At 58.4% G+C, this 13,028-nt stretch overlaps 3 protein-coding genes across 3 annotated transcripts; all 3 read left to right on the top strand.

The window, feature by feature from the left end:
- Window positions 1-635: 635 nt before the first annotated feature.
- Window positions 636-2,321, top strand: LINJ_36_1480 (conserved hypothetical protein; the record flags this gene model as incomplete). The annotated part of the gene is made up of 1 exon (XM_001469426.2): window positions 636-2,321. The coding sequence occupies one exon, from the start codon at window positions 636-638 to the stop codon at window positions 2,319-2,321; it is 1,686 nt and encodes a 561-aa protein (XP_001469463.2).
- A 1,434-nt stretch (window positions 2,322-3,755) lies between these two features.
- On the top strand, window positions 3,756-6,374 carry LINJ_36_1470 (conserved hypothetical protein; the record flags this gene model as incomplete). The annotated part of the gene is made up of 1 exon (XM_001469427.1): window positions 3,756-6,374. One exon carries the CDS (start codon window positions 3,756-3,758, stop codon window positions 6,372-6,374), a length of 2,619 nt encoding a protein of 872 aa, XP_001469464.1.
- A 1,569-nt stretch (window positions 6,375-7,943) lies between these two features.
- Window positions 7,944-9,296, top strand: LINJ_36_1460 (conserved hypothetical protein; the record flags this gene model as incomplete). The annotated part of the gene is made up of 1 exon (XM_001469428.1): window positions 7,944-9,296. One exon carries the CDS (start codon window positions 7,944-7,946, stop codon window positions 9,294-9,296), a length of 1,353 nt encoding a protein of 450 aa, XP_001469465.1.
- Between the last annotated feature and the right edge of the window lie 3,732 nt (window positions 9,297-13,028).

Genomic DNA, 13,028 nt, shown 5'->3' with positions numbered 1-13,028 from the left:
GCCTGCCTAGCCCCCTTTTACGTTCTCCTCTGCGCGTTCGAGAGCTTTCCGCGACCCTCGCCCCAAACGAAAAAAAAAAGGAAGAGAAAGCACTCGTGCCTCAGCAGTGTGAAAAGGAAAGTAAGTAGGCAAGATATGCCGGCAACGGCATTCGATGTACTATTTCCTGTCCTTGGAGTTTCCCGTACCCGTTCCAGTTTTCTCCGTCTCGTAGTACCAGAGACAAACGGAACCTCCTCCTCGCTCAGCAGTCGGGGGAGGAGAAGGGGAAGAGGGAGCACGTTCAGTGGATGTGGTGCATCGCGCTGTGTCCGCCATACCCCCTTTTGCGTTATCGGGGGACGTGCAGCGTTGCACTCTCACTCGCTCGGCAAAATGCTCATTGGCTGTGTGTGTGTGTGCATAGGCCACCCAGGCAGCTTTCTTGATTAGGGTGGCGGAGAGGAGCGTCGCTTTGTGGCGTAGCCCCGCCCTCTGCCACACAGACGCACACTCATCTCTGCCCCACATGCCCTCGAAACCCTCTTTTTGTTCCCTTCTCGCTTCTCTTCTGCGGATCACGGGTCTCTCGCTCGCATCCCGCGTGCTGTCTTCAAGCGGCTCAGAAAAAAAAAACTAGAAAAAAAAAACAGACGATGCGCCCCGCAGTCGGTACCATTACACAGCGAGTGGTGCAAGCGGCGGCTGTTTGCTATCCGTGGACTCCTTTGTGGCGTGTCAGTTTGGTTGCTTCTTGGTGCTCCTCCCACCTCTCCCGAGGTTGTGGTACAGGGTCTGCGCGGGCAGATTCAGCGCGCCCCTACACAACGCTGACGCGATCGCTGCGGCAGTCGTGGAAGTCGAGGAGTCTGCGCCCGTGGATGTGCGCGAAGGAGTCCTGCCGCGCCGTGAACCAAGGAATACGCAAAGAGTGCGAGTCTTGTGGAACAGAGAAGCCGCAGCTGCTAGGGTGGAAGTGCGTGGGTTGCAGTACCATCAACTACGCCGGTGTGCGGAAGTGCAAGAAATGCGCGGATGCGATCGACAAGAGCAAGGAGTTCTGGATGTGTGCTGTCTGTCACGAAAACAATCGCGTAGACGAGATAGAGGACAACAGTCGTTGTGGATTCTGTGGATACGATATGGCACCACACAGCGTTGCGGAGGAGGAGATCCTGCGCCGTGCAACGGAGAAAACCTTGATGCTTCAGCAGCAGCAGGAACACTTTGACTCCGTTTCGTACACGGAGGCAGACGAGCAGTTTATGAATCCGCTAGAAGGGGCGGAGGCCTTGGATCCAACGCTGCGCGCCATCCACCCCGGCAGCGAGGCGCCGATCACGGGACGTGTGCTCAAGCTGTCAGCTGTGGCGCCCTTTGTGGCCGGAGGCGTACCGGAAACGCGGCATTCACCGCTGCATCAACGAAGAAAAGTCCACCCAGCCTTGCAGACAGTCTTGGAGGGGGCGACGGCGCCGGAAGGTCCGCCTGGGTTTGACTGGATGTGCCGCAACTCCAGCTGTGGCCACATCAACCCTGGCGACGAAGAGAGCTGTTTAAGGTGTGGTACGCACATTACCCCCGCGGAGTGGGAGTGCCCGCTATGCGCGTCCTTGAACCACCTGGCGCGCTCGCGCTGCTTCTATTGCAAAAACCGCATTCCGGTTTGTTGGACCTGCAGTGCGTGTCAGGGGACGACGAGCATCTATGACAAGGCGTGCCGCGGCTGCGGCATGGATCGCCCGGCCGCTGAGCCCCGGACGGTTCGCGAATTAGAACGAGGCGGTGGTGACCATGTTGGTGGTTACGTTCCGCAAGGGAATAGGGCTCGTGGGGAGTGGTACTGCTCGACATGCAACGCCTTGAACTTTTCTCGTCGTACGGAGTGCTTCCAGTGCACTTCGCCGCGTCCCGCAGTACCGGACCAAGGGGTTGCCGACCCGTTCAGCGCCGCAGGCTGGGGAGGGACGGACAGTCCCGGCGCTGCCGCCGTTGCTGCACCAGTGCAGCATAATAACTGGATGTGCGCCTACTGTCAGGCGAGCAACTTCCGCACGCGCCACGACTGCTGGAAGTGTGGCCGTACCTCGGAGCGGGCAGAGGAATGGTCTAGCCAGGCGCTGTCGCCGCAATACGAGCGCGAGGGCTTCCAGGAGGGCGCGAACACGAAGTCTGCCGAGGGAGCCATGAACGCGTCGTGGAAGTCGGCGGGAGACTGGTTGTGCGCGAAGTGCTACTCAAAGAACTTCAGGAATCGCCTCGAGTGTTACCGCTGCGGCGCTCGCAAGCATGCCCTTCCGGCCACTCGAAGCAGCAGTGTACGCAAGCCTGTGAAGCTGTAGGAAAGGCGCCCTCGCCGTGTACTCTTCTGTCTCTATGTTCCCGCATGTTGCGATGTGCGGCATTGCTGCACCCCGATGAGGCGCAGATGACGCGACTGCACGACCGCTACTCCGCAGAGACACTTTTGGCTTTCCGGCCACGAAGAGATTCGTCTTCCGTCTTCGCCGCTGACCCCGGGGTGGGGGGGGGGACAAAGGAGAAGAGGAGGACAAGATATGATGACAACACGCAAGGCGGCAGCGGCCTTATGGAGAGTGCCACAGGGGCGCTCGTTGTTGTGTACTCGATTTGGAACTTACAAGCTCTTCAGACCCCTCCCGCTCCTCTCCCCCATCGCCTCACCGCGCCCTTGGAAGCAGCGCGCAGACGACGTGAAAGCATACAGACTTGCCCTTCCCACCACCACCACGACCACTACCACTGCGCGTGGTCGACCGCGTCTCTGCGCAGGTGGCGTTGCAGACAAAGGCAAGCAACGCTGGGAAAGTAGGGCGTGCGAACCTCCTCCTTCGTGTTTGTTTTCTGGGGAGGTGCGAGGAGTGGGAGAGGAGGTCTACACGGAGCGGGGAACGTCGGATACCAACACCCCTGAGCGTGTGCTTCGTGCCCGACGCTCCATCTAAGCGATATACCGCCGTCCTTTTACGAAGGCAGCAGGAGCAAAGCGGCCCTGCTATGTGACGCGTGTAGTGCTGCACGCAGACGAGAAGGGAAGCATGTCCTGTGATGCGGTCAAAATGCTTTTCTGGGTGCGTGCGCGTCCGTGTGCGCACCTGTGGTGCTTTCGTTTGCCGGCCTTTGTCTTCCTTTGCTGAGGCCGAAGGGGCCACACCCTTCTGTAAGGCGAGGAAGACAAACAAGCGAACGGCAGTGGCACATCAAGCCAGCGCCATGGCCTTTGATCGTAGCTGCAAGGGCAGCACTCTGGTAGCATGCAGTAGGGTGCAAACTTCATCTTCAAGCCATGCACGTGCTTGGAGCTCGCTGCTGTGTTATGCTTGACGATGCGCATCAGGCCAAGAGCAAGCGAAACATATCTCTGTGTGTGTGTGTGTGTATGCCCGCGCGAGCAGTGACGGTCCCGCTCTCCCGCTTTGCTCGCTGTCGTGACGAGGGATCCTGGTGACTGATGGGATGCACCTCTACCTCTCTGCTCCGCCCTCCCGCCCCTTCTGACCGCGAAAGGTGTTGTGAACTTATCTTGTCGATTCACTCTTCCCCTCCCTTCTGCATCGACCCCTTCGATGACCACCGCGCGTGGCCATGCCGGACACTGGCCCGTTGTCTCCACTGCCATCAGAATCGCCTAGCGCGCCTGCGGGCCAGCGATACGTCCGCATACGCTGCCTGCTGTGAAAGCGACCCACTTAGCTTGGCGCAGAGAAAAAGGAAGAGGGACAAGGAGGTCTATCGACCTGCTGCTCGCTGCACCGATGCAGGCTCCCCAGTCGCTGTACCAACACTCAGCGCTTCTGCGTGCCACCTTGAGAGCAGCACCAGCGATCCCGCCTCTCCTTCGCCGTCATCGCCTTCAGACTCTTTCGGTTCCGTGGCGATGGAATCGCGACTACACTTCAAGGCCGTCCGATGCAAGTGCGCATCAGTCACCGGCACAGGAGGACATGCTTGTTCGCATGTTGATACAGGATGCCTTTCACCCCGCATCTACATCTTCGCTCGCTAAGAGCTGCGAGGATGTGGCGGGTGGCGACGAACAATCGCACAGCACAACTGCCGGCACGAAGAGCAGAAGCTGCCGCCCCTCACAATGCGACACTCCTGCCACCGAAGGAGGAGGCGCGGGCGACACACTCGGCACGGAGGTACAGGCTTTGGGCGGCGGGCGCCCGCAACCGCCTCCTGGCGCGGCGCCTCGTTCAGGGATGTCAGCACACGTGCAAGATGGTCTCGGGGGCCGAGAGATTTCCGGGTCGCCTGTGCGGGTCGATGAAGCAGCCGCATTCGTGACCGATTCGCGGGCGCCAAATGCAGCGGCGGAGCCGTTTGCCACCATCCGTCGAGGGAATCGCGGCGATTACCTGCTGCGTGCGCTGGAGTGGTTATGCTGTGCCTGCCACACGTACAACTCACTGACCTCGTCTTCTGCGACGTGCCGCAAGTGTGAGGCGCCAGCGGTGACCTCGTACCGGTCTGCGTTCCCGCCGTTGCGCCACGTCGCCATCGCGCCCACTGCGTGGGTATGCCAGAACTGCTCTCACACCAATCGTCAAACCGGCGCTTCCGCGCAGCCACACGCAGACCGAGCCGGTGTCGCCAGGGCGCAGCGGGAAAAGTTCATTTGCGACCAGTGTCGCGCGCCTTTCGGCGGTGTCCAGGATTGGGTGTGCCCAGCCTGCGACCATTTCTGCCCTCGAGCAGCGACGCAATGCCCTTCATGCTTCGCGGACCGTCCATTGGCGTGGACGTGCCATTGCTGCGACGCAGGCGTACAAAACAGCGTGTTTGCGGTGAAGTGCCGTGGCTGCGGTCGTGAGCGACGGCAGAGGTACTCGAACTCTGTTGTGCGATGCACGGCTTGTCGCGGCTGGAATGACGTCCGGTGGGAGCTTTGCGCCGCCTGCATGGCACCCACGGAATCCCTTCTGCTAGCGAGGGAAAAGCGCCCCGGCGCGGAGGAGGCGACCCTGCCTACGCCGCCGCTTTCAGAGAGCGCACTTGGTGACACCACCAACGTGGCCCTTGCTGCTGACTCTGCAGGGATGCTGCACTCGAAGACCGTCGCCCAGGCGACCGAGCTCTTGGAAGCCGCGCGTACTTCAGGGACTGCAGCGACAGCGAGGGGGTTGCGCCATGACACTCAAGAGCCATCCTCGCTCTCTCCATCGCCACCATTCTCACCGGTGCACGCGGACGATAAACAGCCTCAGGTGGCGGTGAAACTTCCCGACAACGCGTGGTGGTGCTTCACCTGCAACGTGGCGCATCGCCGCAACGTCACCTTCTGCGACATTTGCCTCGAGTCACGCGATGCCATGCGGCTCAGGAACAAGAAAGAGCTCGCTGTGATGCCGGCCTCCGCCAGTTCGCCGAGCACCGATGTGACGTCGCCCGCCGTCTCCAGCGATCCTGCGGCGCTCAAGGACGTAGTTGATGTGATGATTATGCCAGCAACTGCTGAGGGAGACTGGCAGTGCCCATATTGCCGGAAGCTGCTGCGCGTGACGCAGCACCAGTGCTGCGGACACAGACGGGAGGTCCCCTACGGGTATTGGCTGTGTGATCACTGCTGCAGCACCAACCGAAACGACCGTAGTTTGTGCCTGGGGTGCAATGAGCGACGGGAGAATGTTTGTCCGTGGACATGCCAGGAGTGCGAGTGGGGTAACGATGCCGCAAACGCAGTGTGTTTGCAGTGCGGCCTACCACGCACACCGTGCGAGACGGCGGAGAGAGGTACCACTGTCTCGGACGACAGCGCGCTGAGCACGAGCATCTCATGCGCTGTGTGCAGCGCCCCGAACCACTTTGAGAAGACTGCGTGCTACCGCTGCCGCGCTCGTCTGCGTGATGTGGAGTGGACGTGCGATGCCTGTGGCCACGGCCACCGCACTCGAAACGCGTTGCGCTGCGAAGGGTGCCGCGCGATACGGCAATTCGACCTGCAGGAAGAGGTGTGGCTGTGCGAGGTGTGCACAACACCCGTCTTTTCGGGAGGCGAAATCCCTGTCCGCACGCACTGCCCCAAGTGCAACGCACAACGGGCACCAACGGCGACACATTATCCATCCAGGTGGAAGTGCGAGTGTGGTCTTTTTAATCGCTCGCGTGTGACGGAGTGCCCCGAGTGCGGTGCACGACGACGTCTGGAGTCACTTAGCACAACGGCGACGTGTCCGAGGTGCTTTCGTGATACGCCGATAGACATCCAGGAGAAGTGTACGTATTGCAGTGCATCCTTGGCAGACTGCTTTTCGAGATGGGAGAGCAACATCACCCTCTTGGCGGACACTCCTGAGTTGGCAGAGGCATGCGATGAGTCAGAGGCAGATGAAGTTCCTGACGACAGCGATGACGACGTCGTCACAGCTTAGCGGCTGCGACACTGAGGAGCAAGAAACCCAAACCGGTTCTCACTAAGGTTCCCGTGCGGGGTCATTTGTGTTGTGATGTTTTCTTTTCCTTTTTTCGGGGGGGGGTCCGGGGTGGGTGGAGGGGGGATAAGAGAACAACGCTGGCATTGTGTGGGCGTGCGTTTTTCATGCCTTTGTTGTTTCTAGCCCCATATTGACTGCTGAACTCCCCGTTCCCTTCCTCGTGTCTGACTCTCTTTCACCCACTGTCATGCGCGGGTGAGCCTCTTCACTGTCTGCGCCGGCAGTGTGCGCAGGTCACACTACTTAGCGCATGCGCGCATACACACGCGCACACACGTAAGTGAAAGGTGTGTGTATGTGTGTCTGGGGGGGGGGCGGGCTGCGGGTGGGAGGGGGGTGGAAATTTGGTAGAGGCCAGGGGTGTCGGCTTATCGGACCACGCCTGTTTCTCCCATCCCATTCAATTGTCACGCCCTTGTGGTTGAAGCCGTTTCCTTCTTCCCCGAGCACACGATTAGTCACCCTTGGCTGCCAACCGGCTCTTCACAGACACACGCGCTCGCATGAAGTAAAGAAAAACAACGAAAACAGGAGTGACGGCCCAAGTGCTGATGGAAAAAAAAAGCTGCTGGTTGTCATACGTTTAGAAGAGCAGGTGGTACATGCAGCATTCCCGCGTGCCGATTCCCTCATAGTGCACCTGCAACTCTACTCACCCTTACCTCGATGCCATTGAATGCTATCACAACACACCCTCTGTCCTCCTTTTATCTCCGTTGCTCACGTTGTTGTTTGTCGCCTTCTGTACGTTTAGAGAGTCGTGCAGCCCGTCTTACGCTGTTTCTTCTACAATCCGATATTGCCTGCAGATCGTACGTCTCTGTCACTACCCGAATCCGTACCAGAATCATCCCTGAGGTACATACTGCACAGCGGGAGCGCTCAAAGCCCCTTTGTCTTGGCACGTATTTCGAAATTTGCCGGTGCTCTGGCTTCCGACGCTTTCCGTTGGCCTCCTTTCCATCCTTCCCTCACGCGGTGTGACGCATTTTTCGCTCTTCGCCCTCCCCCGCCGCCTCTCTTGTGCCGGTACTGTACACTGCCGACCACCTCATCACGCGTGTATGCTCCCCCCTCTCCTCGGTTCTCTTGCGTTTTTTTTGTTGTTCTTTCCGTTTCGCTGTTCTGTCTCGTTAGTCGGCTGCTCGCACGTCTACACGACACCTCAAACTCATCTTCGTTAGCCACCACTTTCATAAGTTCGTCTCACACGAACGCGGTGAGCTCGGCTCCGCGTATACGTCAGACGCTGCGTACGTGTGCTGTGGTTTCGTGCGAACTTGCCAGCGGGGAAGCCGCAGAGCGTTGTGTGTTGTCAGCCACAACGTTGCCCGAGTAGGACTAGGGAGGAGACGCGCTCTTGGGACTTCCTCTTTTCGCCTGTCTTCTCACTCACATCGAAAAGAACTTCCGATCGTCGTGTGGTGTCGTTCAACGGCTTTGACGTGGTCACTGTGGTGGCACCGAGTGCGCTTGGAGGCCGGTACGTACATCGTGTCGCTCACAATGACGGAGAGCCGGTGGATCACGGAGGCCCTCGTGCAGTTTTCCGCGTCGCCGATATGGCTGACGCCGATCGACAACTTTGTCGACGATAACTGCTGCATCTTCAGTAACGAGTCAGAGATGCAGTTGGAGTACACGGTGGTGCACAACAAATTCAAGAAGCTCATCGACTCCTTGCTGACGTGCTTCTTGATGGAGCTGGGGGTGTCGATGGAGACGGCCGTGGAGGCCCTGCAGAGCTCCCTCGTGGTGAGTGCGCAGACGTCCGAGGGCCGGTCCGAGCAACAAGCTGCGAAGAAATTGCTGAAGCAGATCTTTAATGCGGACAACTTCTCGCGCTTTCACACCATGATGGTGAAGCGCAACTTGGAGCTTGACATTCTGGCAAACGCCGCTCTCTCTTCAGATAAGGTATGCGGGGACGGCGGTGCAGCGCTGTCAGCGGAGGAAGTCGAGAAGGAAACCCCGGCCCCGGCTCGCGTGCAGCGCGCCATCGACCTCAACGGCGACGTAAACGAGGACGATGCGCTGCGACGCGCCATCGAAGTGTCGTTGCAGGATGACCATGCACAGCAGCAAGTACAGGCGTACAAGAAGGCTTGCATACAGGAGGATGCAGATCTACAAATGGCTGCTGTCGAACACCAAGCAAACCGTGAGAAGGCGCAGCTGGAGGCTGCCCTGCAGACGCAGCCCGCTCAGAAGCTCTCCGAAGGCGAGCACTGCCGACAGAATCACGTCGAATCCATTAACAAGCAGAAGAAATCGCAACTTCAGCCGATTCATGACCTCGCAATGCCGGGGACGGGGCAGAAGGGGTGCGAGGAGGCCGAGCCGCAGAAGGCGGATTTCAATTCACCTGAGTCGCCTTTTCCTCTTCCGGCGCAGCAAGTTGCCGCTGCGCCGGCGTCGGTGGCCGCTGCGGAGTCCGCACCTGTGGCCGCGCCGGTCAGCGTACCTGCGTTGCCCTCCATTGGTCAGCGCCAGGCTGCCTTGCCTGCTATTCCGTCCACAGTGACTGCAAGCGTCTCTAAATCGACTCCCAGCGCACCGGCGCATCCGGCACACGGTACCGCCGTCTCAGCAACGCCGGCGCCGGCACCGGCACCCACAAACGAGGAGCTTGAAAAGCGTGCCCAGTACATGCGAGAGCAGCGTGAAAAGCTCCTTGCCCGCAACCGTGCCTCGCGTCAAGAGCAGCTCAGCACGTTCCTGCAAAACAACAGCTCTTCGACGGCCACGTCGTCTTCCGCAGCATTGGCAGCCACCGGCGCCGCGCAATCAGTGACCGTCGAAATCGCTCGCCGGCTGCGCGGTGACCTCATAGGTGAAGCGCGGAAGAGCAGTGGTTGATGCGCTCTCTTGCTCCTCTCCTCGCCGCCGGTTTGTCGTCATACGGTGTGATAGTTCTGCATGTTGTTCTTATCCCATTGCTTCGCTCGGACCCTATCTACGGTGTTGAGGGGCGGGGGAGAAGTTGTGGAGTGGAGGGGGTACGGGCAAGCCAGTATCTGTTGTATCCCTGTTTTTTTTTTCGTTCGCGCCCGGAGTCCCGTGCAGGATGCAGCACACTTCGATAAGTTCTGCTGGCTGTTGAGGGTGCAGCGTCAGAGCGCGGAGGGCGATCAGTAGCACCCCTTTGTGCTCTCTGCCTTTTCCTTAGAGCTCGCATCGGGTCACTGAAGAAGAATGCGGGCCATGGCGTTGACGCGCTCTCTGTTTCCTGCACTGCGCGCGCGAGCCGACGCTCCCCACCATCGTTTTTGCCCCTGGCCCGTTTCTCACCCTCCCCCCATCCCTTTCCCGCCTCCACCGTCTCTGCGGCCCTTTCTCTGGAAACATGTAGCTTCGGCATTTGGTTTTCACCGATCACGTGCCGTGATGTGGTCCACTGATATGCTTCCTTTTTTCTTCTGTTTTTCCTTTTTGTTTGAGTTCTCCCTCATGGTACTTACCGGTGTCCCCTCCTGCCCATATGTGTTTGTTTGATTCTGGTGTTGGCGATGCGGCTTCTCTTTTTCTTCTCGCCCCCGCGCTTGTGGGTCCATTTCCGGACTCGCATGCTTTCCGCTGCCCCCCCCCTCCCTCCCTCCCTCCCTTGGCTGTACCACCCGCATTGAGTGACCTGCTTTGACAATGACCTAATAACATCGCAATGGTGAAGGAGGGCGACTTTTTTTTCTATCGTTTCGCTTGTGAGACAGAGGCGGAGAGGAGAGAAGGGAGAGGAGGGGGAGGATGTATATTCTTCTTTTGGAAACGTAAGCAGAGAAAGGGATCAGAAGGGCGTGTCGTGTCTCGCTCCCCACGACGCGTGTGCTCCGACTTACACTGTCTGTCTGTGACGTGGGAGTAATCGTGACGACGACACTCTTGTCATTCTCTCTTTGTTCCCCTTTTGTATGCTTCCCCCTTTTTTCTTTTTTTCGCTGTTGTTTTTGTTTTGCTTTTAGCGCCCGTGACGCCCTTTGCTTTCGCAATGGCCATTTACCTTTCCGTGGAGGAGAGGAGGGGCGGGGGAAGGAGTGCTGTGGTTGTAGACACCGTCCTGTGGCGCAATTCAGCGTTTCTCCGTATGCCTCTTAGCCGGACAGAATATGAATATGCACTCGTTCTCTGACGCGCGCAGCTTGCTGGAAGCCCGCGAAGACGGCAGGAATCGAAGCGGTGTATGAGGCTCGTCATGAAGAGAACGCGGCGCGTCGCGGGATTTCAGCCCTCGTCGTATAGTTTTGCATGTTGCAACATTCACCACGAAGGCAAGTCTATGCGACGCATTCGAGGAGTGACGCACAAGCACCATTTCGGTAGCGATGGCAGGCGTAGTCCCGTCGGTGCATCGGATTGTCTTTGTAGCCCAGCAGAAGTACAGATATTCGGCGTACTGGCGCTCTCCTCGCCCAGTTGCTGCTCGACTGCAGCTCTGTGTTTCGTTGCTGTTTTGCCGCTTTTCCTGGCACCAGTGACATGCGGCACATGCACACTTCTCCTGTTTCACTCTCTCGACCTTTTCTTCACGTGCCGCTCGCATTGCCGGACACCCTCACACAGGCACCACCACTACTCTCCTTCCTACAACCATGCGTGCTCGTATTGGGCGTGGGAAGTACACTGGCTAAGGCACCCGCATCGGCGCATCATCACTTGACCATTTTTTTTTGGAGAGGGGGGTGATACCCCTGCTTGTCGCTCCCCCCCCACTTGCCCTGCTGTGTCCATTTGCGTCGACGCTTAATACGTTTCCTTACATCCTAGGGGAAACCCGTCCCTGGCTCTCTATGCTTTCCGCTTCTGTCCCTCTTGATACTTTTTTTTGTGTTAGTTCAGTTCTCTTGCCTCCCGCTTGTGCTCCAGCTAAGGAGACATCCTTCGTACACTGACGAAGGAGATTATGTTTTTTTTTTGCGTCCAGGGAGGTGCCGGGCATGATTGGAAAGCAACCTTAGCTGGTGGCCCATACAGCGCATACACGTACATGGAGTCGAAGTGATGGTTGCTCCGCTTCGGTCGCACGCCTCCCCGACCCCCCTCGACAAAAACATCTCATGTACACCGAATTTCTTGCAGAAAAGGATGATTAGCTCGATTCGACGCACAAGACGGCGAAAGGGGTGAGGGGAAATAAACTCTCACCGCGGCAGCCAGGATGCCGTGCAGGAGATGGATAAGATGGGCGAGTACGCCCGCTTCGGCAACCATTTGGCGCCTGCTCGGTGCTAGGGTTCATCGCACTACGGGTCGTTGTCATTTCGGCTCCGATCGGCATGCTTGAGATCAGCAGTGCCCGAAAGACGAAGCTGTACGATGTCACGGGTAGCACGCAGAATCTGCGTGTGAGCGTGTGTGCTTTTATTGCCTGAGGCACGAGGATCGAGGATCGGGTGCTACTCGGCCGGCTACTACAACCGCGACTTCACGCACGCCGTCTGCTAACGCTTGCTCTTAAGCTGCAAGGTTGCGGAGTCCTTCTGCATAATCACGATTGCTTTCATGGCCCATGGTCTGATCATGTATATCGTCGCTATTATTGAGGCGTGCACGGGCGCAACGTGCCTCATCGCCACATTCGCGATGGTGCTAGGCAGCATTCCATGAGGCGCGGTGGCCGGCACGTGCCATCGGAAGCCGTGCTGCCAGACGATCAACTGGAACACCAACAAAAGAGAGTCACCATTCGCTCTGGCAACCACACGCGTCTGACTTTGGGCGTGCATCCGTTCAAGATCGCGGGCGAGCTTGTCACCAGCTGCAGCCTCCTGGACACTGTCTGGGCCATCCAGGTGTGTGCCATCGCCTGTGCCTTTTCGTCGCTGTAAGCACGTCCGAACAGGGAATGAGGGGCACATGAGGACGAAGGAGGAAAAGGGAGTTAGGGAGCGGCCAACAGAGCGAATGCACCGATCCCGCGAGGGAGAAGGGGGCGCGGCGTCTTCCAGGCATTTTCACTCTCCTCGCCCCCCTTTGCCGAGACTGCCTAACAGGCAAATTTGCCATGGCGGTGTGTCGCCTGTCTTCCCGCTGCACCGCCGCGCTGTGGTATCCCTCTCTCTATTTCGTGGGCGTGTGTGTGTTTCCCGGGTGCTTCTCTGATGAACGTGAGAGAGGCAGGCAAGAGCGAACAGCGCCAAAAAAATCGAGACGCGGGGGGGGGCTTACAAACTGTTTCGAATGCGCAGGCGCTGTGGTGCTGCTAAGGGCGATGCAGCTGTGACCCGCACGTGAGGATCTGCACACCTGCATAGAGAGCCGCCCATGAGACCATGGTTGCGTGGTGCTTGTGTGCATTCTGTTTGTTGTGTATCCGGTGCTCCTCTTTTCCTCTTTTTTTCTTCCTCCTCTGAATGGTCAACATTTTCGGAAGCGGTGCGTAGGGGAAGGGGTGGGGAACTAATGTTGTGGGCCAGTCGTGGACGTGGGTACGCACGCATCCGCATCCATACCCCCATCCACACGATCTTTTTCCTTTTCGTCTGCATCTCAGCAGCACGCTTAGTGCTTTTCTGCTTTCGTCTGCTCTTGTCGCTGTTCTCTTTCCGCAGTCCCTCCCTTCCTCCGTCCCTCTAACACACACACACACACACACAG

The sequence above is a fragment of the Leishmania infantum genome, chromosome 36 (genome assembly GCF_000002875.2).
Source record: "Leishmania infantum JPCM5 genome chromosome 36".
Taxonomy (NCBI): domain Eukaryota; phylum Euglenozoa; class Kinetoplastea; order Trypanosomatida; family Trypanosomatidae; genus Leishmania; species Leishmania infantum.
Note: the sequence above shows the minus strand (reverse complement) of the source record. Positions and strands in the feature narration are given on the sequence as shown.